This window comes from Lasiosphaeria miniovina (assembly GCF_030549165.1).
Source record: "Lasiosphaeria miniovina strain SMH2392-1A chromosome Unknown B0T26scaffold_2, whole genome shotgun sequence".
Lineage (NCBI taxonomy): Eukaryota > Fungi > Ascomycota > Sordariomycetes > Sordariales > Lasiosphaeriaceae > Lasiosphaeria > Lasiosphaeria miniovina.
In genome coordinates, this window is record NW_026848221.1 from 2,732,308 (window position 1) to 2,756,172 (window position 23,865).

Genomic DNA, 23,865 nt, shown 5'->3' on the forward strand with positions numbered 1-23,865 from the left:
GGAACCGGCGGCAGTAGAGGTTTCCCTCCGCTACAGCTTTCGCAAGCATGGGAGGACATAGTGGACTGCTCAGACGATCGAGCTGACTTGTGTGAGAGGTGGTTCGCTTGTGTAAGAGGCGGTTGGCTTATTGGGATTACCAGTATGAGAGGTACGTGGTTAGCCTGGAGTGGTTGGCCTGTTGGGTATTGCAGTGCATGGAGAAAGGGGGAGAGGGAGAGGGAGAGGGAGGGCGGGCTCTTCTTCTACATTAGTGAATGATCTATTGGGTTGTCCTGTATTTGTTTCTTTCATTTCCTACCCAACTGGCTTACTGGATAGGCTTTATTTACCAGCTAATACTATTCTGTATTTGAAAGAGAACCTTCCTTACGCTTGCATTTACCACAATGACACCGGTCTCGTATAAACAAAACAAAACGGAAAGGAGGTATGTTTTTATTTTTAATTCGTATGATGTTCGAGCGTGTCCAAAAGACGGGAATCTCCTCACCGTTCTCGACCTTTAACAAGACTAGTGGACGGCGTAGCCGAGGTATGAAGTATAATTTGTGTTATTCACCCATTAGAAATCCTCGCCCAAACTTGCAGTATATACACGCGCAGAACAGGGCCCGTTCTATGCATCAGACTTGCCGGGAAAACAAAAGCAGAGCAAAACCAACACCCGTCTGACTGTGGATGTGGCTGCTTCCTGCCGCGGCACCGCGGCGTTTTTCCCTGGTTTCTGCTCGCTCAGAATAGACGCCGTCATCTCGGGCTCGCTCAGCACGGTCGGGGGTGTCTTGGCTCGGAGCGGTTGCCGTAACGGCTCAGGACTTGGCACGATCGTGTCCTGGTCAAATCGCTCCACATCGTCTGCGCCTTGTTCTCGAGCCGAGTCGCTCGATGTTCTCATGCCGTCTTGCTGAGAAACCTCGGCATTTCGTTGCTCAGATGCTCTCAAAGCCGTGGCGCGGCGTTCCTGAGCGAGTGCGACGTGTCTTGAATGTCCCACCCGCTCCCAAGGAGGGAGCTGGTTCGCCATTGGGTGGTGCATCGACGGTATTGACGTCCACGACTGCTGTCGCGGTTGGTCATCCGCTGCGCCTTCTTCGTTTATGCTCACGAGGGTTGAAGACCGCGAGACATCCCGTCTTTCCAAGCTCTCCATTGTGTCGCCGAGTTCTACCGATCGCAAAGATGATGGATATCCCCGCTGTGCCCTCTGCACAATAGTCTGCGCTGCCGTCGTGTACTCGATATCGCCCCCCAGACTGTCCAGCTCGCTCACAAGCTGGAGCTGCCGCCTGTCTTCGTCGGCGTCGTCCAACTCAACAAAGTGCGCGAGGATCTGGCTGTGGCTGTTCTCGGCACCGTCGTCGTCGTCTTCGTGGTCAAACTTGAACGTGCGGCTTCCGGGCAGGTTCATGTGGTACTCCTTGAGCTCCCTGACCAAGGCCTCGTACCGCGGCAGCAAGTCGGCGGGAATCGTGTCCCACATCGTCGTGACGAAAGCGACGCGATCCGAGAAGCCCTCGCCCGTTATAGTCTTCAGCATTTCGAGGTTGAAGCGGCTGGTGCCCATGAGACGCCTGTCGGTAATGCGGTGGAAGTGCAGGACGCCACAGACCGGAGGGAGATCGCGCAGGTGGCGTGCTATGTCGCCCAGGATCTTGAGGTCCCTGATGGGAATGTCGTCGAAGCCGGGCGTGTCTAGGAAAGACAAGGAGACAGCACCACGATGTTTCGACTCGAGAATGGTCTCGAACACTCCGCACTCAGTTGTGCCTGTGGGTCTGCTAGTTAGCTCTGTCGGCTTGTTCGCTCTTCGAGAAGGCTGCACGTACACGGAAGAGTGCCGTCACCGATCTTCACGTCTGGCGATCCCGTGGCTCTGTGAATAAAAGACGATTTTCCCGATCCGGTTGGCCCAAGGAGGAGAATTGTCATGCCATCTTGCATTCGTCGGCGCCTGCGAACGGCACCCCTATTAGTAACTAGGCAGTAAAGTGGAAAGCGACGGGCGACAAGCCTTACTTGAAGGGTGATTGGATCGATGGCATTGTCCTGGCGGATTCCTATCGCAGGTATAATTCGATTCGTGCAATTATCCGACGACTTAAAGGGACGATAGTAACTTGAGGACGGGCTTGAAGGGCGACGGGCGCCCAGAGCGTCTTTTCCCTCCGTCTTTTCCCTCCGACGCTTAATTATCTCTGGTCGACACATGTTGGCAGCTTTCGTGGCGTGGCGTGGAAAAAACAGGATGGTACGATATTGGGCAGCATTCAGCGCAAGCGTGCAGCAGACCTGGCAGACCTGGACGAAATGCGTGGTTTCGGACTTTCGGTGTGGGTGTGGAACGAAGTAACCGGAAGCCAGCGCACTGGGCCTCACACACGTGTCTGAACGGAAACCAGTGGCTGAGTTTAGTGATTGGCTGCCCCAAAACGGTTTCGGTGGTGCTCTGCTGCGTGACTGGATGAGGCCCTGTGGAAGTGCAGCCTGGCCACCCAAAAGCCAACAAATGTCCAATGAAAACCCCGCAAGCTCAGGCGGTCCAAAGTTGGGCTGGTTGCTGGACTTGCTTTCCCCTGAATTTCTGAACTAACCCAACAGCACACGCGACCCAAATGCAACCCAACCAGGCTTGAGCCTCAACAGTGAACCAAGCCAACATCCGAATTCTAGGCCAAATAACTCATGGCCCTGCCGCTTAAACTGGGTCATGTCTCATATCACACCACGACTACAGCACCGAATCCGGATCTACTGGCTGATAGTTTATTTCAATCATATTACCTACACATCACACCACGATTACAGCACCGAATCCGGATCTACTGGCTGATAGTTTGTTTCAGTCATATTACCTGCACATCGCTTGGTACCCTGGCTCAGGTACCATACTTTACCTATTACGAATATCTTTAACACGTGTGGTGGCGACTCCAGACTTGGCAGAACGTCATGGGGAACGAACGGGAGATCCTGATCGGACTTATCGGGCTAACGGGGGCGGGAAAGACGACGTTCGCGTCCAGGGCGTCGGGGCGCCAGGATCTGCACATCGGCCACGGCGCCGACTCGTGTAAGATTCTCGACTAGGTGCACAGACACAACCAACTAACAACTCACACTCCTAACGCAGGCACACAATACCCCTACACCGTCTCGTTCCGGCTCGACGGCCACCGCGTGACGCTGATCGACACGCCGGGGCTCGACGACTCGGCGCGGCCCGACGTCGACATCCTCGAGTCCATCGCCAAGTACTTGGCCGACTCGTACGGGCAGGGGCGGCTGCTGGACGGACTGGTCTTCCTCCACCCCATCACGATCGGGCGGGTGACGGGCAGCGAGAATATGCGGACGCGGGTGATCAAGGCGATCCTGGGCGAGGACGCGTTCAAGCGGGTGGCGATCGCGACGACCATGTGGGACGCGTTCCGGGCGGACGCGGCGGCGGCCAAGCGGGTGCAGCACGAGGAGCGGCAGGTGGGCATCTGGCGGGCCATGTGCGAGCGGGGCGCGACCGTGTTCAAGCACTACGACACGCGCGAGTCGGCGCTCGGCATCATCCGGCACCTATCGCGGTTCGCGGAGCCGGCCGCGCTGAAGCTGCAGGTCGAGCTGGAGCGGGATAGCCGGCTGCACATGACGACGGCCGGCCGCGAGGTCGAGAGCCAGCTGCGCGAGCAGATCGAGCTGCTCGAGATCCAGCTCGCCGCCATCCGCCTGCAGAACTACCAGGACGAGCTGGCCGACGAGGACGAGCTGGACGACAAGGACGACGAAATCAAGGACATGGAGAAGGAGATTGACGTCCTCACAGTGCGCAGGGAAAAGCTGCGCGGCACAGTGGTTAGTACAGCGTTTTCTACCAAAAGTAATTTACAGGCATGGCTGTTGTCTTCTTCGAGTCATAGTACCATAGCCACCACCACCACCTCCATATCTACCCCCGACCACGGCGCTGATGTCAGCGCCACCCCCAAAGGTCAAAATCTTGAAGCGTGCTCTACCCATTGTGCTTGCCGCCACCAACCTTGCCATACAACTCGTGGGAGCGGGGGCGTGTGTAATCCAGTGATTTTTCCTCAAGGCCCAGGGGAAGACAGGGGAAGACAGGGGAAGACAAGGCAAGGGATTAATGAACGCCAAGCGAGAATAGAACTAACAAAAGCATTGCATTTCAAAGGTTCGAATTAAAACCTTCCTTGCCACAATCTTCACCCGCCGGCCGCGGGGTAAAGTTAGAGTTAGATGGTGAAGGAGATTGGATAGGGGCTGTCAAAAAATGAAAATAAAGATTACGGATCATCGTCGAGAAGTTTGCGCCTCATTTCACGTCGCCCATAACACTGTCACATAACACTGTCACATCGTAGCAGGCAAAGCACTATAAGCGGACGGAGTAAAAGGCGCTCAAAGCATCATTATTCCGTCTCTTTGTTTGTTGACGCAAATAATATACAACATGATACAAAACCCTCCAACTAGGCTCCCCAACTAGACTCCTCCAACCAGACTCCTCCAACATTTTCTGTCCTCTTTAGACCGGGTCGCCATGCCGACAGAATTGTAGTTCGTGAGACATTTGGTGCTCTTTATGTGCCCTGGGCGAAAACTTTGATCTTGCATGGCGGTTACAATGTCCGTGAGTCAGCCACAACCTCCTGCTAGCCCAGTTCATTAACAGCAGGCTGCGCATGCGATGGGACCTTGTGTAGGGTAGCTTGAGCTTGGAGACTGTAAGCTGCTCTGGCTCCTTGGCGGGAACCGAGCACCTGCCTGCAAAAGTTGGGGCTGTAGGTAAGCTGTTAAACAAGCCGTAAGACTGGCTGGAATTGTACACCCCGTTTTGGTAGGCAGACAGTTGCCGAGTCATCAGGGTTGCGGCTGGAGCCGCGTTCAACAGGCTGACGGTATGACTCTGTCAAAACAGTGCCGTTTAACTGTTCAGCTTCAACTGTTTAGCTTTTGCTATACTGCGGCAAATGCTTATCTTTGTTCATTTTAGTGTGTGCGTACTGCGTGGTGATGGGTATAAGCCGTCTCACGAAGCCTCCTTGAGCAGACGAAATATTACTTACGTAGGTCATGAGAGTTGCAGTTCTCTCCTCCAGGCTTGAATCCGAAGCCCTGAGCGAGGCAGGCATGGCTGATCAAGATGGTAGGGTGGCCAACCTCTCTTGACACGGGCGCAGACGAATTGGGTGTCGGTCGTGCTTTTCTCTTTGCCCTTCTTCTCGGTGTTCGCCTCTGGGGCCGGGCTTTGCTGCTGGGTGCTTTTGCCGGCTTAGTGCCAGCCTCCGCCATGCAGATCATTTCATCGATGTCGTCGCTGATTGCGCTTGCCGTGGTCGAAGGCACGGGTGCATTTTGGTAATATGGGGACGAGCTGGAAGGACGGTTGGTATAGGGGCGCTCACAGTCGGACGTGCGGGTAGGCTGAAGGCGCTCTGCGCGCCAGGAGAAGGCGAGCATGCTCGTCAGGTAGGTGGGGGGAACACCGTGGTAGCGGGTACGGTTCGGATACGGGTACTGGGTTCGGGGATCGGGTACTGGGTTTGGGGATAGGGTACTGGGTTTGGGGATACGGGTACTGGGTATGGGGATACGGGTACTGGGTATGGAGTTGGGGAGATGTTAGTTCTCCCCCAAAGTCTTCGGACAGATAGATACTTCGTTAGCTCGGCAATCGATACTTCGTTAGCTCGGCAATCGCAAGAGGAAGGGCAAAGGAGACGATTATTTTGTAGGTAGGTCTTGGCAGGGTTGAAAGGAGAGAGACGCACAAATGGAAAGAAAGTGCAATGTCACCTGGAGGCAGCAGAGTAGAATGTAATTACCTTAGAAAGACGTGAGGTTGCGATCGATCCTTTTCTTCGCTCATTCGGTCGATGTTTCGATTGTAGGAGAAGAGGTGGAGGCAGAGAAGGGTATGAAGAATTTGGAAATTGGGTATTAGTTACATGTGGCTCAAATGCGGCTTCTTCCGACACCTACACACCCCCTTTTGTTCCAAAAATTCATAACTTTATCAATTTGAGACCAAAATAAGTGCAAAATGTACCAAAATGATCCTCATTCAATTCTCAATCGGGCCAATTTTCAACTGTCCCAGGGAATTTATCCTTTCAGGCATAGAATTTACTAATTTCATTATAACGTCAGGGGTAATTTCCGCCCGAACCTCCTCAATAGCCTGCGCCATCTACGTGACGTTTTGAATCCCATCCCTTCGTACCCCTATTTTGAGCTTCATCTAGTGCTGTAGCTTCTTAATGGGCGAGAGATCCGGGATTTGTGGCGGCCAGTTAAGGATCCTGACGTCGAAAGTCTTCTTTAAAAGACCCAGAAACCCGTGTAGTAATAGGAAGCTCCCCTCTTGTATTTGAACGCCGTAACCGTGCTTTTCCTTTATTCGGTTACAGAAGGGAAGGAAATATGGAATGAAGATCTAATCGACATGTTCCGGACCGTTAGATGGTTCATATTGTACCCAGGGCGTTCCGAGGGCCGTAAGTGTGTTTGTTCGAGATAGCGTTATATGACGAATTAGCTTTCGATTCGCCCGGTTATCGAGCTTCTTCAAGCGCCCGCTTCTAGGCTTTGAGCCGAACGGGTTTTCGAGACCATTGGCAAGGTTTTGCGCCGACCCCCGCTTACGCCGAAATGGTGGTTGCAGTCGCTCCGAAGACGTGGAGAGCCCAAATTTGGGCCCTTTTTTCTTCTTAAAGCTCTATTCTGAAGCTCTTCGGAATTCCGACCATTTTATAGTTGAAAAGGAAGAAAAAGGTTAAAAGACGGTGAAAAGTTTTCACCTGAAGGTAGAGGGCCATTTTGGCTAACCATGGATTTGGTGGCTTTTTTAGTGTGTAAATGGCGCAAGACTTTTGGTACCTGATTGTACAAGAACTCGAGGCCCAGGGACATTTCAACCGGCCCTGGGCGCTGGTGGCGTATGCTAGACCGCCTACGGCCTAGGCTATGTGAGCCGAATGCCGCATAGCTACGGGATCTAGGCGATGCCCATCTTTCCTTTTTCTTCCGAATACAAGCACTCTTTTGCCCTCATTTTTGCACACCGTTGCATGTGACAGTAGGTGGGTAGCGAAACACTTTTAGCACCCGATTGTACGCAGCCAGTTCGGATGACCTGACAGGGGCTCTAGACGGCACAGCGGCCGGGACAGACAGCTTAGATAGGAATTCAGTCACGTAATTACCATCGGGGAGTAAAATTTCAAGGCTATTTCGGGGCATCTGCAATTTCAAAAACGCAACCTCAGGTAGGTATTATGACTCAGACAAGAACAAATAAGACGAATATCTACACAACGCCTAACCCTCTCAGTCCCTCGACCATCACCACCTGCACGATGAGCACCACGACAGCCGTCACCGACAGACCTGCCGGTTCTCGCCCCCTTGCACCCATCGCCCGGCTGTTGGTCGAATTAGCCGCCGCTCCCTGCTGCCCTCCTCCTCCCCCTGCTCCCATTGACGTTCCCGTCGGCGTCGTCGACACACCTGTGGTGGACGGCGCGTTCGGATCCGTGCTGTAGTACGAATACGTGAAGTAGTTGTCGCAGTTCTCAAAGCACGTATACGTGCCATGGAACGTGAGTCATGGGTGACGAGGAAGTCGCTACTAAATCAACGGCGTGGTTTATCAATATCCCGGGAACACGGCAACAGGATCAGCTAGCCATGCATGCTAGGGTTGGTGAGAAATTAAAACTCTGACTCTCTTGTTCCTATATGAGAGGAGGTAATGAAGCAGAAGACGAGACCAGACGCCTGGGATTAGTTTCGTCACTTTCGTAGGGAATCAGAACAAAAGAAACACAAAGTTCAATGACGACTACGCTTATGTAATGGATGTTCCTAAAAACATGTTCCTAGAAATTGAAACTATGCTAGCATAAAGTCGCCTGCTCGCTTAGGAAAATAAAGCAATGCTCGACCAAAGCACAGGCTTGCGACCAAAGCAGACTAATTATTTATGAGCCGTTACGCCAGCAGGAGAAACGATGCCTGTTGCCTATCACTCTAGGCTACAGCAGATATATGGCCGCAACCCCCATTACACTGTTTCCACCGAAAGAGCCACGACGCCGAGCGGCATCGCTAGTGGTTTCACCCCTCAACTTGACGATGTCCTTGCCTCCAGCCGTTTCTGCTGGTCTTGGAATCGAATATCTACCAGCTCCGGAACAAAGCCATATACACGGCTCGGCCAGACTCTCGCTTTGCCCAATGACGAAGCAAAGCGAACCCCCAAGTGGCCGACATCCTCGACCGGTTTGTGGAGACGGTCTCTGGTGGCGGTGGGCCGTAGCCCGACATGTGTTGGAACCATGCCGACGGGCATGGGAGGTCAGGCGGGAGGCGCGAGGGCGCCGGCAAACCCTGCTCTGCTGCTGATTATGTTGCCGCTGCTGCTGCTGTGCCCGACGTCCGGGCCGGCGAAGTTGTTCGCGCGGTTTTCCCAGGCCAAGCCCGACTCTTCCCCGTCGATGGATCGTCTAGTCGAGCTAGGTGGCATGCGGGCCGTCGGCGACCAGGAGGCTGTGCTGCGAGGCACCGTCGCCAGCCTACCATGTGATTTGAGTTACATAAAATAAGCAGATAGAAAGAAAATGGTAACTTACCACCCTTCTCTCGGCATGCCGTCAAATTCTCCGACTGCGTGCCGGCGGGCAAACCCAGTCCATATGGAAGAGTGGGCGAAGAAGTAGTGCGGCTGCCGCTGGATCTCACCGCCGTCGCCCTTGAGCGAGGCCCTGAGATTCGCGAGTCCGGCTCCGCGAGGGGCTTTCTCGAATACTGCGTGTTAGACGGTGAACTTTAAAGACGTGGCTAATGGAATGATCGTACGTATGCTTAATTGGATAAGAAACGTGGTAAAAAGTAGAAACGTTGATATCTAGGAGAGTTAAGGTAGTCAAAGAAGGAAAGGCAAAGAAGGAAAGGAAAGATGCTGAAGTGCTGCTAAAGTTGGGCAGAATTTTCAGCCCCTACACCTGCGTCCTATTTCCATGGAAGGTACTTGGGTACCTACATATTTCATCTTTCTTGCTGAAACCGTTGTGCATAGAGGACTGCGGAAGCCCTAGCCTAGACCTATCTATAGAGACCCTACTTCGGTGCTCTGGGCAACCAATGGTAGGACGGCCATTCATGGAACTCGAGGCCGGGAAACTTGAGCTGGAGCTGCGCGATCCAGGTATGGTATGAACGACCCTCCGGGAATTTTCTTAACCCCGCACACGGCAGCACCTTACTTTCGAAACCGTCTCCCTTCTCTCTTTTTCTTTCTCTCAAAACCTATGCCCACGGCCATCGACCAGCTACGCTGCCTCCGCTGACTCGTTCTATCTTGCCGTGCGACAAGCGAAAGTTTTGAAAAGAAAATCGAGTATCGAAAAAAAAAAAAAAATTAAAAATTTAAAAAAATTAACAAAAAAGGCATGCAAACAGACAGAGAGAGCTAGCTTCTTCCCAATTGCGTAACACAACACTCTCTGCACCACAAGATCAGCCATCTGAGCGCCGTGGCTGCACCATCATGCTAACGTGTTCTTTCGGGTAGGCCACTGGGCCGGCAACCCGAGCTCAATTTTTACTCTAGGGCAGTTCTGGCTCCTCTCGGCTGGGAGCTGGCGACAAGCAACGGCTTTGGCTCTGTCGTCAACGCCCTGGGTACTCGATGCAAGCCCTACCTGCCTCAGATCGGGCGGCGCAGAGCTGCGACGTGATGGTGTAGACGTCGCTTCTGCCCGCGGCCAACAAGGTCGGCCCGGTTGGTGGCCGCGACCAGGAAGTTCAAAGCCTGCGCCGTCCAGGACCTCGATGCAGGTCCTACCTGCCTCAGATCGTCAGCGCCATTCTCTAGCGACTGAGCAACAAATCAGCAACCGCCCGGCAACAGACGGCAGACCTCGTCTCTCGTATCGCGATGGTAATGAAGCAGTGAGACGAGGATGTGCTCATGGGCAAGCTGGGCATCGTACAACAACAGAATGAGACCTGGCTGTGAATTGAGAAGCACCAAAGAGACGCAGACATTGAGCAATACCATGTAACTTGGACGAGAATGCTCCATCCTTGTACTAAATTAGGTCCATGTTTCAACCCAAGATTGCAATCAAAGTCGTCTAACGAGTAGCCGCACGAGTAGCCGCATGCTCATCAGCCAATGTCCCAATATGGATGGTGCACACGACACAGCAGCCCCCAAACGAGCTAGACCACGACAATACCTCAGAATTACCACTCCTGCTCACAGCATCCTGCTCACAGCGCCCCCGAAAGACGAGCATTAGCCAGCGTCCCAAATGCTCCCACCGTCAGTGTCACACGGTCTGCGAGGCTGCTCAGGTTGACAGCTGCAAGCGGAGATTTGTCCTTTGCCAGAAACTGGGCGATGCGGTTGGCGACCCAGACGGGGTTCTCGTCGGCTAGAAGACACTCGAATCATCAGCTTCGTCCATGACGCGCAATTGCATTATCTGTCACCTTTTATATCACCAGCACGAAAAACTCACCAATCCAGTGTCCGGCCTTGGGGACGACGTCTGCCTCGAGATTCGACGAGATGTTTTGGTAAGCCAATTGGGTCAAGAAACCGAGGCTGGCCTCACCGCCGAGACCGAGCAGTGGCACATCGAGCGGCTTCTCGGCGAGGACGCCCCTGAAGAAGCTGGAATCGGCGGCGATGATACTGTTCTCAAAGGGGCCGAACATGGCGCGCAGGAAGCCCGGCTTCGAGATGGAGGTGGCATAGCGGTTGACCGTGTCCTCGGCGAAGGCGGTGACGCCCGAGTAGCTGCCATGGAAGAAGTACCACTCGAGCATCTCCTTCTCGCGGCCGCGGATAAAGAACTCGGCAGCGTCGGGAACGCTGAAGAAGGCCAGCTGCCAGTTGGCGTACAGGTCCCAGTACGGCGCTGGCCCGGAAAACTGCTCGTACCCGAACCCCGGCAAGGGATACTCGGCCACGCCGAGCCTCTTTACCAGCGACGGATGGGCCGCAGCCAGAGCCAGGGCCATACCGGCGCCCTTGTCGTGCGAGAAGACGTACGTCTCGGTGATGTTGAGAAAGTCGAGCACGCCCTTGAGGTCAGCCGCGCCGGCCGTGGCGCTGTAGTTGCCGTCGCGAGGCAGCGACGAGTCGCCGGCGCCGCGGTTGTCAGGCGCAATAACAGTGAACTTCTCAGCAAGGATGGGCCCGATGATGCGCCAGGTCAGACTGAACTGGGGGTTTCCGTGCACGAGCAGCAGCGGCGGCCCGCTGCCAGCGTAGCGAAGGTGGATCGACACGTCTTCGAGGGCCACACGTTGGTGCGCCCAGTCGTCGAAGTCAGTCAGCGACACGCCGGTTCCCACGAGGGGAGCAAGTGCCCAGAGGGCCGGTTTCATCAGAGAGAGCCATTTCATCAGAGAGGGCCGTTTCATCAGAGAGAGCCGCATCACGAGAGCGCTTGTGTCGCGGGGTTGTGCAGGTGAGTTTGCGACTTTCACTCCGGAATGCTCGGTCGATCAATGTCTGCAGGAGTCGATGACCGCGTGCCGTCTAGAGAGCGGCGTAACAGAGAGCGCCATGGCCGGACCTTTATATGAGGCCCGGACTCGCTTTCGAAGCTGGCCAAAGTCACGGCTGACATATTTCGATTACCAACCCAGAGATGGGCTTGGCAATAGTACCCTAAAATCCGACTAGATCCGAATCCTCCCGCCAAAAATGGACGCTGTGTTTATAAACCGCAAGTTATCCCGCGTATAGCGTACCAAGAACCACTTTTCTTCCAGGATTCGCCTCCTCACTTTTGGGGTTCTCGTCCTCACTTTTGTGGTTCTCGTGACAAGGATGTCAGGAAAGTGATATCACGAGCGGCAGGGACCAAGGTCATGGGTACCTGCGCCACGTAGCATCAGGTCTGAATGATGGGGTAGTTGTGAGAGTTTTTTCAAGGCCGCGCCATGGCCCCTTCTGACCAAGCAAGCATCGGGAATATTAATTAGCCTGGGGAACTGCCGCTTTGGACACATGTGTTTCCTTGGATCTGCTGTCTCCTTGGATCTGCTGTCTCCTTGGATCTGCTGTCTCCTTGGATCTGCTGTCTCCTTGGATCTGCTGTCTCCTTGGATCTGCTGTCTCCTTGGATCTGCTGTCGGCACCCTCGGAAGATCGCATACAAAGATCTGACAAATGCACCATGACGCAACCAGGCATCAACGTAGCCTCGTACAGCATCTCCATCGACGTGTAAGGATTCACAGATACGCAGGATAGAGACGACAGAAATACGATTGGTTGATTTAGCAACCCCGTCTCCTATCGACCGACTGCCTGGTTCGACAGTGGAGTGATTAGCGGCCCTATCGACGGCTTACTCCCTGCCTCTAGCGCCTCGGACTTTGGCCCTTGGCGCGGCCCACTTGCAGTGCGACGCTGATTATGAGACTCTTGACATCTCATCTCAACGAGGTTAGGGGTCTCAGGGGTCTCCTCGTTGCTCGATCAGCTCCTTGCTTTCTAATGAAGAGGGCATTCTCCTCAAAATTTCGGATAAAGAGATCAAAAAAGATGGAATCTCAAATCAGACCACTCAAGAATCACTTAATCAGCGGGCGATTCGGGTCTTCTTGGAGCAGGGATGTATGAAGAGGGATTCCTAGACATGCCTGCCTTCCAAGTCGTTCCGGGGGACTTGGACGACGACTATCATCAAGCCCAGCCAGCCGTAGCTGCAATGAAGGAGTGAATGGATCGTGTTGAAGATGGGTGAGAGGTGAGGAGAAGCATCTAAACCGCATCCAGGATGATAGGTAGTTGGTTGCTTTCTTCTTTCTGCTTCTAGCTTTGGAGTTTAAAGTTTTGCTCTATTGCCTTAGGTGGAGCGGGGGCATCCACCCCATGGTTGCTTTTTCTTTCAGAAGTTACTTACTTTCGTTCAGAACTCTAGCGCTCATGTTGGCGTTCTTTCTTTTGATCAAGTGTGCGACTTTATCTTGGAAGACCACGCGAAGAATTCCCTTTCTGTCTCCAACAATCGATGCTTGATTAGGTGGTAGGTGAGGCATGGCAAGTACCTTTATGGCTAAATAACTACTGTAGATACATATCGTCGATAGTAATCATCTTGCTCGGGGGCGGAAGGCGACCTGTGCCAGAAATGGTAATTAGGGTGAGCGAAGGTGAGCAAGCCTAAGCTAATCCTGAGCAAAGACGGAGCCGAGTCTGAGCCGGGTTGAGCAACGGCACGCGAGCCTGAGCCGGGTTGAGCAATGGCACGTGAGCGAGGTACGAAGAAGGGAATTTTGTGAGCCCAGATTCGTCTCACAAAACAAACAGTTCCCGGCCCGGCCGCAAGACCGACTGGAGAATCTCAACCAATAATTCAACTAGGCCCTGATCGAAGCCAAACTGGGCCTGGTGTACAGGTCGATCTTCGAGGCAACGACGGGCATCGTGTTCCTCGCCACGCCGCACCGGGGGTCCTCAGCGGCGGCAAACCTAGGCGCCGTCGCCGCGGGCATCGCGCGCTACACTATGGTGGTGAGCTTCAACGTAAGGCTAATCCGCAGGCTCGAGAGCCGCAACAACTACCTCGTCGTGAAGTCACACCACTTCTCCGAGATCTACTCGCGCTTCAACATCTACACCATCTATAAGATGGTCAGGATTGGTCGTATTATGGTACGTGACTGACTGACTGACTACCTAGGTACTAGCCGTGGCGTTAATGTCATCCATTCAATTCGTCGGGATATAATTGATTCCGAGTGAATTTCTCCGAAAGCTGATCGAGTGGCTTGATTATTTATTAGGTGTTCCAAAAGACTCGGCCGTCATGAACCTGCCCAACGAAACACACATACCCCTGAATGGAGGCCACCGGAGCGTTGCGCAGATGGCAGATCCTGGACGCGGAGGCAGTCAGATATTTTACAGGGCCGTGTGTGAGCTCGTGACCCAGACAGTTCCCGTCAGGGGTGAGCAGAGTTGAGTTGGGCCGTAAGTCAAACTGACCCCCGGTGATATCTTGGTGATTATTATCGTCATTCTGCCAGGCAAGCTAATGTTTGTTTCTCGACCACAGGCGAATCGATCGAGCCGGCTCTACGTGTTCCCGAGGGCTTCGTACGCTGCGTAATCACCTTGCGGAACGGCGCTGTACCCCGAAGAGCACAACCATCCGGGACCTGTGCTAGTCCGTGGTTCCTAGGCGATGGTACCGTCCCAGCACCGTCGTCGGGATGCAGCGGCCGAACAAGACGGTCCAGGCCCCTTGGTACACGGACGGCATCACGCCAACGCAGGACTACCTCTACGTGCACGGCGGGCGGGCGCCGGCACCCCCGGGCCAGCGGTGGCTGGACGGCGTAGCAGTAGCGCCGCGGGTAGTGCGGCAGTTCGTCGCCGGCTGCACGACTCACCCGAGTAGATCGAGGCACAGGTAGGGGGCTCAAGCAGCAGCCACGTCGGGGGCATTCGGGGGCATCCAGCTCGAGATCATCCCGTAGTACCCGCTCAGTAAGTTCCGGCTCCTGCGCCGCGGCCGCCACCCCGCCGCGCTGCGCTTCGACGAGAGGTTGACGATAGAATACCCGTCGCCAGAGCGCCTCGAAGCCCCCGCGGACCTGGCCATCCCCCCCCGACACGCGCATGCACCCCCGCGAGCGCACGCTCCGCGACAAGCTCGACTGGGCGTCGGCAGCCAACAGGAAGCAGAGGACAGTCGAGCTGCAGGTCTGGCCGTCAGTGTTGTCTGGCCGTTAGGTGGTCTGGCCGTTAGCGTGGTCTGCCGCTAGAGCTATGGACCATCAAGTTGCCGGCTTCGTCGTCTTCGTACGACCCCGTGATGACGACACTCGGCAGCGCCAACATCCGCCGCGGCGGCCAGCAGCGGTGCCGCCGCCGCCGCTAGTGCTGATCGGATGAGGTCATGTTCGTCGGCGGTGGCACGCAGTCGCGGTACTCGCCGCTCGCAGATGACATGGACGCCGTGCCGCCGTCCCAGGACGTGGGCGCCGGTGCGCGCATCCGCCATCACATTGTGCCCTACGACGGGGACGCACAGTCGTGGAACGTCGACGGCGCCGTCCTCGTCAACGTTCACGTCGCCCGCGCTAACCGGTTCGCGCGCGCCGCCGGCCTAGCGCTGCCGCAGCCTGTCTTGTTTGCTGCCGCCGACGAGGATGCGATTTTGGACAGGGTGCGCGGCGTTGGTGGTGTGGGCGAGATGATGGCTCGAGCAGGCTTGGGGGTTTGGGCTTGCGAGGATCCGGCCGTCTTCTGGTGCAGGGAGCGGCTATGCTATTGGCAGGGATATGATGGTTCCTATCGGAGAAAAGGCAGAAGCCCTGCCGGGGTATTGTGGCTGGAGTGGGTGAACTGGGCGAGCTACCAGTGAGATTACCCCCGTCCCTGTTTCGCTGTTTCGCTGTATGTGTCCATTCGACGTTGGTCCACAAGAGGAGGTGTGGTGTGTGCGGCAGAAAGACGGCGACAGTCGACTGTCTGAGGCGCGAACCTGTTGTTCCTGGTAGGGACACCGACGGCCGAGACCCCTTTCGGGGCATTGGTTCGCACCAGTCACACCGAAGACCCTCGGGAACGCGGTTTGAAGAGAGACCTGCTGCTGGCCGAGACAGAAGGCGAAGGAAGCTCTGACATTTCCACACCAAAGGTTCTGGGGCCCAGCCATCACAAACACTTACTCTGCTACTTGGTAACTATTCTGGAACTCAAGCACTTGCTTACACTCAACCCCTGTTAAATCGTTCCCGCGGTTCCGAAAACAGTGACCCAGCGCCAGATACAACCGTCCAACTACCCAAAAACGCAGGAAATCCAGTAGAATCTAGACTGGGATGTGGAAAAAAGGGTTATAGATAGTTAAGAGTTCTGATTTTGTTTACAAAGTAGTTTTCACTTTTAGTCAAGTGCGCAAAGCAAACTCGTAACTTGGGCTTGGCAGGTACCACGCAAACAATTGAGCAGGGATTGGAGTGTAAGCTTCGTGGCCGGCCCGTGATCAAGCAAGCTGAGGTCTTCAAACCCCGAGCCATGCGCCGTGGCGGCGGCCCCGCCCTCTTTAGCGGCGACACCTACCGCTCAAAACATGAATCTACAGGTCGGATGGTGTAGTTGGTTATCACGCTAGTCTAACACGCTAGATGTCTCTGGTTCAAGCCCGGGTCTGATCGAAACGATTTCTTTTTAGCCTTTGTCGGCCCCCTTTTTTGCTACTCTGTCGCGAGTTGCTGTCTAGACCAAAACGCTTCGTTTCAGGCTGCAAAGTCAGCGATCGGGGCCGGTCAGCGTGCCTGCCGGTCCTCGGTCGCTCTGTCTAATTGGCCTGGTCGGTCTGCGAGTCGCTGGTTTGGCAATTCGACGAGTCTAGAACATTGGCGCAATTGAAAAGGGGCTCGGTGGCGCGCCGTCTCTGGAGGTACGGACCGTACGGTATATCGACGTCACGTAATGGTTGAAACATGTTTGTACTCTCACGAAGTAATTACAAGACCGACTTGCGGACCGTGCCAGACAAGATTGCCCGCACGCTGCGATGGACTTTGAGCCGTCATTGACGTGGCGTTCGGATAGTGGTGGTCCATGTCCCCGAGTCGACCGCATCATGCAGGCTGCAGCAGCCATTATGGACACGGTACGAGACAAAAGGGGTGCGGAGGGCAGACAAGACGCAGCTATTTTGATGAGCCATTTTCTCCCACGGTGACATCCATTCCTGGGAGACATGCAGCGACGCGAACGCTGGGGCGCCACACCATCGATTCCGCTGGGCCAATAGGAGCCGGAAGAAGAGAAACCACAACTCAAACTGTCCGAACTGCACAAAGTGCGAGCGTGGGGAGGGGTTGCTGCATGCCGGTGACTGGGGTGCTTTGATATTTGGGGCTTGTCACACCATACGGCGATTTTAACTGGACAAATGCAAGAGGTCGGACGTGGCACTGGCGGCCTAGGCCATCTCCTGACAGGCAAACTCTGCACGAGAAGTTGGTGGCTCTGATTCGCGGCAAGTGCATGAGAACCGAGGTCTCGACCAAACGCTGGCAGCCACCACGGAAGAGAAGATACGACCCGGGGGCCAGAGCCGATCTAGGCCCCAGGTCGCCTGGGCCGTCCATCCTGGCCAAGCCGGGTGAGACGGCACTGTCGAAACGCACTTGATGGCGGCATTGGCGCCATCGTAGACTTGGACCCCTGCCCCACTCGGGCGCCTTGTGCGGGCGCCTTGTGCGGGTAGAATCAAGTCGAAGCGCGACGCCAGGACCCAACCTGTAAGCCGAGCTCAGCCGTGCTGCGGGATCTTTTCCGCTTAGTCTTGGCCAACAACTCGTGGGATGCATCCCTTCGGCCAGGCCCGCCGTCGTCAACTGATTATGACTACTAGTAAAACAGATCAGCGTCTCACTAGCTTTGCAGACGCCACTGAGCAGCAACCAGGAGCCAGAACGTTGGCGAAGAGAGCACCTGGCCACCTCTGGACCCCGGGGTGCCAAAGAGAGAGAGATTTAGATATGAAATGGTCGAACGAAATAATCTGCACGAGCTCCTTGCAAGGTAGATAGTGATGCTCCCTACAGCCAGTCCAGTCCGGGAAGCCGAACAGATTGGCCCCAGGAGGCATGCAGGCCGGACAGATTGGCCCAGGAGGCATACAGGGCGGATCCGAAGAAGTGAGAGAGACACCGTGGGAGTGTCACTATGTCACATTCTCACTCTAGCTTCTCCTCCATCCGCTGAGCGTCGCTTCTCTCCCAAGATCCTGACGTCGGCAGTGCGCGGCAGATTCAAACTTTGATTTCTTTGGGCTTGGTGTGTGTTAGCGACGATAGTGCATCCGTGTCTCCGCTTTGCCCATCTCAGCTCCGATTTGCCCATCTCAGCTCCGCTTTACCCATCTCAGCTCCGCGTGTGTCCATTCCGCCGATTTCAGCCCCTCTTCATACAGGTTTGCGTTGTCAAGATCGGTCGGAATATTGTGCGGTCAGGCTGTCCGTCCGCGCAACTGAGCGCTTCACTGGACCGATCATCTCCAATGGTGTCAATTTCTGCTTTGGGTCTACGCAGATTGGGAAAAGCACATTATTCTCGTCCTCGAGCTCAACCCGACACCCCATATCCATATTTTGTGTAGCCATTGGCCACGAGTATGGCGAGTAGGACCGACACCGGTGAAGTGGACAGCAGCTGTGGGTGAAAGGACGGGGGGAAGGGCCGCGGCTTCGGGTCTGAGATGCCCGGCCCTTTAGGTAATCTTGCGTCTTTGCAGCCGTCTGCTTGTTGTCCGGCGTGTCCATGGCCCGGCGTGTCCATCGTCCTGCGTGTCCATCGCCCGGCGTGTCCATCGCCCTGCGTGTCCATCCCTGCGCGTCCATCGCCCTGCTCGTATATCGCGCGAGCTTCAGCGAAAGGACAGGACAGACTACCTAGTCTCTAGCCGCCTGGCGAGCTCGACGCAATGCCCGGCTGTTAGTGTTAATTCCAGGGCCGATTGTTGCCTGTGCGGCATGCCCTATGCCCATCATCTCGTGCTGTGTCGGCGCTTTTGGCTGCCACGGTGGACGCCGGGAGCATTCGGCTAGGCTGGACTGAGTGGATTGCCCTCTGGTCTTACACACTGACGAGAGGGCCCATCTAGGTCTCCTCTTCAACAAAGTTTGAAAAATCCAAAGTTGATCTCGGGACTCCGAGTAATCAACCGGCACCGATTGCGCCGCCGAGGGAGAGGACGAGCTGGATCTTCGCGGTTCTGTGGAGAGCAGTGGTGGAGAGCAGTGGCCAAGTCGGCGCAAGCACGCTGTCTTGGAATACATGTGCCGTGGTGGGGCTGCTGAATTGTGATTGCTCCGTGTTCCCTGCGGGAGCCACCGAGGCTAGCCGACCAGATTCCTCGCTCGGACCACGATCTTGTACCTCGACCAAGAAGCCTAGGTACCGGCTACCTCACTAATAAAGTCACTAGGCACCAGGTCTTGATAAATACACCGCATCTCCCTGGCTTACTTGTTTCCAACGTTCCTCGTTCTTATCCTTCTTTCCCCCCAATTCTAACCGAGCCGTGCTTCAGTCAATAAGGCACGAGCATATCCACGCAACAGACGTCACGTCCTCCCAACTCTGTCAGGAAGGAAGGGTCTAGATGACCGAGGACGAAAGGAGTGGCCATACGAGCTGAAAACGAGCTCGAGTGAGCTGAGTTGGCGCAATCAGTTCAGCTGGCGTGGGCCACCATTCACCACCAGCCTTGCCACCAGCGCAGCTATAATGGAAGCTCTCTAGCTCTGCCAGAGAGCCGCAGATAAGATGGAGAGAACACAAGCAACAATTATAACCAACACCGTTACAATCCATCCATTCACCAATCTTTTCAAGGTGCAGTGTATTTGACAAGTATATACACACTTACTCATTTTTCAAACCAAAAAAAAAAAAAAAACCATTCAACAAATATCCTGCTATAAGTATTCAACACAACGTATTTGATAAGTGAGTTGAACAGACAAGCGAGTTGAACACTCTCACAAAATTTAGTGATCTGCACGCAAATAGACGACAAGAAATTGATAAAGCCACTAACAATTTATTAACTTTTTTTTCGCGTACATACCACCACATTGTGTCATATCACCACATTGTGTTAGAGTGTTCAGCTCGCTTCCCTATTCATCTCGCTTATCAAAAACGTTAGTTATTACTTGGTCCTTTACGCACATAACCCAGCAGGCCTGGTCGTAATCAGGTCACATCGCAATCAGGTCACATCCTAGCTTGGGTGATCAAAGCATGCTCTGCAAATCCGTCCTATGCTGAGCAGCCTCGACCAACCTCGATGAATTGGGAGGGAGCTAACGGCTCACGCAGAGTTACATTGCACGATATAGAATTGATCGGGGAGTCCTGTTATTCCGATTGTTGATTTGGCCATCACCCCCGTAAATAAAAATACAATCCTACCCTTCGCAAAACACGATAGAGGAAGTAAACTACCAGTACAAGTAGTAGTATGTGTAAAACGCCGGCTGGGGCGGCGGACCGTGAATGTAGCAAAGGGTTAGTATAGATGAGATGGCGAAACAGCTCCTCCTGCATATGCCGCTGGAATTCCTCTTTACGCCGGCGCTCCTCCTCGCGAGCAGCCTGCTGGGCTTTCTGTTGTCTGACGAGGGACTGGCGCTCTTCTTTGCGAGCAGCCTGCTGGGCTTCGAATTGCCTAATGAGGGCCCGGCGCTCCTCCTCTTCACGAGCCTTCTGCTCCCGTTCACGGGCGGCTTGCTGGGCTTCGAATCGCCGGGTGAGGGCCTGGCGCTCCTCCTCCCACTTCGCCTCCATCTCGCGGCGGATCTCGTCCTTGCCCGACTTCAGCCTCTCTATAGCGTCTTCGTTAGAGCGAAGCTTTGCCCCCAGCTCCTTTTGCAGGTTCTCGAGTTCCGTCTGGTGCTCCTTGTCCTGATTTCGGATGGCCTCGTGCATCTCCTCACGAACGTTTGCCACTCTCTTCTCGTACTCGGCCCGCTGCTTGGCCATCTCGCCTTGCACCTCCTTGCCGGCTGCAGTCTGATCCAGGGAGAGGCTCCTGTCGACCATATCCCGCTGGATATCGAGGACCGTTCGTTAGCGGTTGGCTGTGATGTCCTGCACGATCTCGGCGGCCGACTCGGCGCCACGGTCTTGCCGAAAGACTCGGCTCCCATTCTTGATCATTTGGCCCCAGAAATCGTCCTTGTTCTGTAGTTCCGCCTCCCGCGCAACCGCGACGTTGAGATCTGGCACCATGCCCCACATTGTGCTGGCGAGGACAATGTTGCTCAGGTTGTCCTCGCCAACGAGTTTCTTGAACATTCGCAGGTTTTGCATGCTAGATCCGCCCACCCTCGCGTCGGAAATGCGATGAAGGTAGATGATGCCCGAGAGCAGGACGCGGGTTTCGTACGATCGGTTGAGCCAGTCCGAAATATCCCGCAGTATGTCGGTGTCCGTCTTGTAGGTGTCGTCAAACCCTGGAGTATCGACCAGGTAGACCGAGACGCCATCCCGGCGAGGGTAATGGTAAATGGCGACGTTTCTCGTGCCTGGGCCGAGAAAGACAGCTATATTAGCACATGCCTGTTCGACTCCGAGCTCGGGTGGTGACCGACAAGACTCCAGCGTATGGCCGACGGCCGCTTCTGGACAGAAATGGCTGATGAAAGTTGATTTCCCCGACCCCGTGACGCCCATGATGGCGATGACAATATCCTGGGGCCTATTGGAGACTGTCAGACTGGGATATGCAGGTTCATCGATGAAAAACACACAAACGCACACACACGCACACACACACGCACACACACGCACATACACACATACACACACATACACATACATACACACATACACAAACACATAAACATCCACACACACATACACACCTTATTGTAGGTGGCCCCCCATGCCTCTGCTGGCGTCTGTGCGCTGAGTCTTGTCGCGGTCGATCTCGGCTAGGCTGCTCAAGTGCGACTGGAAGGATCATCTCTCCCAATTGAGGCGACCCACCATGGCGTACAAGCGACTTGGACATGGTGGGTTGCTAGCGCGAGGATATTCCCGAGAAAATAGATTTGCTTAGGCTTGGTCGAGAAACTAGGAATTCCGCTTCTCCGTACCTCCCTAGAACACAAACATCGATGGGAGCAAGAGGGCGGAACAATACGCAGCCTAGCGTTATCTAGGGGCCCGGCGAGGTGTCCCGGCGAGGTGTCCTCGCAATTTAAGCTCCAGGTCTCTTTCCGACGACTGCTTGCCGCATTGAAATCGCTTCCGCCAGAATCTGGCCCCCCACCCGCGCCATCGGCAACGTCTAGGCACCTGTGCATTGCTTAACCTTCTGCCGGCCGCCGCCTAGCCCACTTGGGCGGGCTTGGGCCAGCACGCAGCAGGCAGAGTGTCTTGGCCACCCTAATTGTTGATGGGTTAATAGTAGTAGCAGAAGAGAACTCCCGTCTCACCTCTTCCCATTCTCGTGGGGGCGCTTGATACCACCCATCAGCCCCGCGTCTACTGTCTCAAGTCTGTGACTGAATGAGTGTGCGCTCGAAGCGCTGGCCAATAGTGCGTTGCATTTATCAGTATCTCGCCAAGAAGAGACACGCCCCCCTCCGGCAGCAATGGCAGGATGAGCCATAAGGCGCAGCGAAAACTATTACGTCTTGATAAGGCGAAAATAGAAGGCCATGGGAGGAGATAATGAAAGAGATGGAAGGCTGAGAGCGAGGGTGTGTGGCCTTCTTTTCGGATGATTTGCTGAGACGATGTGTCGCCAGAGGCCTAGAAGCTGTCGCGCAACACATCCGCCGGAATCATGATATCTCTGCCCAATACGCGGCTTAGTGTTATCTACCTTGTCCCCCTGCTAGACATCCGATGACCAAGAATTAAATTCTCGTGTAACGCCTTGGGGTTGAACACGCCCAGCGTGACAGATTTATTTGGTACTTGGTTCTTTGTGCTGCCTATGGGTGTGTCTGGACTCATGCCGGGCTGGCGAACCTATGCCGGGCTGGCGACAGACGATGCGTCATGCATCCCTTTGAGTGCCTCTTCGATAACATATGCCACCAGTCATTGCTTACAATTTAGCGAGTGGCAGGCAGTTTTCCAAGATCGGTTTACCGGTGCCAAGGACGTACTCGAAGGAGGGGGGCGGCGGCGGGGGGGAAGAGCAAAAGCAAGACTTGGCCTGGACATCGGAGACAAAAACCTTTCCGCCTTAATGTGTTCGCGCCAGGGCGAGCCTCCCGTCCACAATCGGCCATCAAACACATTTGCGATTCGCCTTTACCTAGGCCATGGGTGCCGCCCACAGCAGCAAATCCGGCTCTGGTTCGGATGACGGAGTTGTCATTGCGATAATGGGGGTCACGGGCTCTAGGAAGAGCCATCTTATCCGGAGGATTACCCAAAAAAAGGGGGTCCGTGTTGGACACGGGCTTCAGTCCGGTAAGACGGTGCTTTCTCAAAGACAAAACCGCACGTCGGCTTACGGGCGTGTAACCTATTAAGAGACAACTGAAATGAGCGAAACAACCTTTTCCCACCGCGGAACCAAGTATGTCCTCGTGGATACGCCAGGCTTCGACGACACAGTACTAGGCCAGGAGGAAGTGGTCTCACGAATACTGGAGTGGCTTGCGGCCAGGTTCGGGGAAGGGAGAGGATTGGACGGCATCATCTATCTCCACTCGCTGAATAGCCCGAGGATGACGAACTCGTCTAAGGCGAGTCTTCGCATGTTCCGTAAGCTCTGCGGGAGCGAGGGATTTGGCAGGGTCATCCTAGGGACGACTTTCTGGGATGTGGTCCCCTGGCCCATTGCCGAAGAACGGGAATCCCAGCTCTGTAACTGGTTTTGGCCGGAAATGATAGAGAAGGGGTCTCGGGTTGCGCGTATATTCCCTGACAGGGTCTCAGGTCTGCGGCAGATCGAAGCCATTGCGAAGAGTGCGGGAGGATTGCCGATGAGCCTCAAATTTCAGTCGGAAATCACGGCTGACAGCGCGGGCCGCGTGGACGTGTCCACGACCTCGGCGTATCGCCAAACGCTACGCGACTTGCAAGGCCCCGAGGCGAGGCAGAAGTTGGTGACACAGTGGCGGGAGAACATACGGCGGGCGTACGAGAAGGGGAAACAAAAACTCAAGTCCCGGGATCGAGCTTATAGCCAGCGGGTCAAGTCCTTAGAAGGCCAGCTGGAGGCGGCGAAAGAAGCGGCTCTCAGCCATAGGGAGATTACATCTGAGCTCAGGTCGGAGAGACGGAGGTTAGAACGAGAGCACAATCTGTCGAGTAGCTACTTG

The 23,865-nt window shown here is 54.8% G+C and overlaps 6 protein-coding genes and 1 non-coding gene across 7 annotated transcripts; 4 read left to right on the forward strand and 3 right to left on the reverse strand.

Annotated features, from left to right (window-relative positions):
• Positions 1-433: 433 nt before the first annotated feature.
• B0T26DRAFT_694861 (P-loop containing nucleoside triphosphate hydrolase protein) lies at positions 434-2,442 on the reverse strand. The gene is made up of 3 exons (XM_060441262.1): positions 2,020-2,442; positions 1,830-1,954; positions 434-1,770 (listed from the first exon to the last, which is right to left on the reverse strand). The coding sequence occupies exons 1-3, from the start codon at positions 2,043-2,045 to the stop codon at positions 620-622; spliced, it is 1,302 nt and encodes a 433-aa protein (XP_060300387.1). The 5' UTR covers positions 2,046-2,442; the 3' UTR covers positions 434-619.
• A 54-nt stretch (positions 2,443-2,496) lies between these two features.
• On the forward strand, positions 2,497-4,457 carry B0T26DRAFT_694866 (P-loop containing nucleoside triphosphate hydrolase protein). The gene is made up of 3 exons (XM_060441263.1): positions 2,497-3,073; positions 3,134-3,846; positions 4,184-4,457. Exons 1-3 carry the CDS (start codon positions 2,953-2,955, stop codon positions 4,253-4,255), a joined length of 906 nt encoding a protein of 301 aa, XP_060300388.1. The 5' UTR covers positions 2,497-2,952; the 3' UTR covers positions 4,256-4,457.
• Positions 4,458-10,290: 5,833 nt separating this feature from the next.
• On the reverse strand, positions 10,291-11,415 carry B0T26DRAFT_738212 (Alpha/Beta hydrolase protein; the record flags this gene model as incomplete). The annotated part of the gene is made up of 2 exons (XM_060443562.1): positions 10,291-10,454; positions 10,542-11,415. The coding sequence occupies 2 exons, from the start codon at positions 11,413-11,415 to the stop codon at positions 10,291-10,293; spliced, it is 1,038 nt and encodes a 345-aa protein (XP_060300389.1).
• A 1,757-nt stretch (positions 11,416-13,172) lies between these two features.
• On the forward strand, positions 13,173-15,413 carry B0T26DRAFT_672189 (uncharacterized protein; the record flags this gene model as incomplete). The annotated part of the gene is made up of 11 exons (XM_060439418.1): positions 13,173-13,184; positions 13,226-13,300; positions 13,406-13,696; positions 13,732-13,738; positions 13,828-13,992; positions 14,071-14,140; positions 14,226-14,456; positions 14,524-14,533; positions 14,618-14,757; positions 14,812-14,926; positions 14,970-15,413. The coding sequence occupies 11 exons, from the start codon at positions 13,173-13,175 to the stop codon at positions 15,411-15,413; spliced, it is 1,560 nt and encodes a 519-aa protein (XP_060300390.1).
• A 722-nt stretch (positions 15,414-16,135) lies between these two features.
• B0T26DRAFT_t47 lies at positions 16,136-16,209 on the forward strand. Its single transcript has one exon. It is a non-coding gene; the product is annotated as a tRNA-Val (tRNA).
• A 2,518-nt stretch (positions 16,210-18,727) lies between these two features.
• On the reverse strand, positions 18,728-21,250 carry B0T26DRAFT_747848 (uncharacterized protein; the record flags this gene model as incomplete). Its single annotated transcript, XM_060444887.1, has 3 exons — positions 18,728-18,782; positions 20,067-20,623; positions 20,672-21,250. 3 exons carry the CDS (start codon positions 21,248-21,250, stop codon positions 18,728-18,730), a joined length of 1,191 nt encoding a protein of 396 aa, XP_060300391.1.
• A 1,655-nt stretch (positions 21,251-22,905) lies between these two features.
• B0T26DRAFT_623984 (P-loop containing nucleoside triphosphate hydrolase protein) lies at positions 22,906-23,460 on the forward strand (the record flags this gene model as incomplete). The annotated part of the gene is made up of 2 exons (XM_060436130.1): positions 22,906-23,008; positions 23,072-23,460. Coding segments are annotated over 2 exons (492 nt in total), but the record flags the coding sequence as incomplete, so codon positions are not given.
• Positions 23,461-23,865: the final 405 nt, after the last annotated feature.

Coding starts and splice junctions, on each gene's coding strand:
- B0T26DRAFT_694861 (XM_060441262.1), bottom strand. CDS start 2,045: ATGCCATCGATCCAATCACCCTTCAA. Junction 1,955..2,019: donor TCGATCCAATCACCCTTCAA/GTAAGGCTTGTC, acceptor TGCCGTTCGCAG/GCGCCGACGAATGCAAGATG. Junction 1,771..1,829: donor CGGTGACGGCACTCTTCCGT/GTACGTGCAGCC, acceptor GCAGACCCACAG/GCACAACTGAGTGCGGAGTG.
- B0T26DRAFT_694866 (XM_060441263.1), top strand. CDS start 2,953: ATGGGGAACGAACGGGAGATCCTGATCGGACTTATCGGGCTAACGGGG. Junction 3,074..3,133: donor CGGCCACGGCGCCGACTCGT/GTAAGATTCTCG, acceptor CTCCTAACGCAG/GCACACAATACCCCTACACC. Junction 3,847..4,183: donor AAAAGCTGCGCGGCACAGTG/GTTAGTACAGCG, acceptor TGCATTTCAAAG/GTTCGAATTAAAACCTTCCT.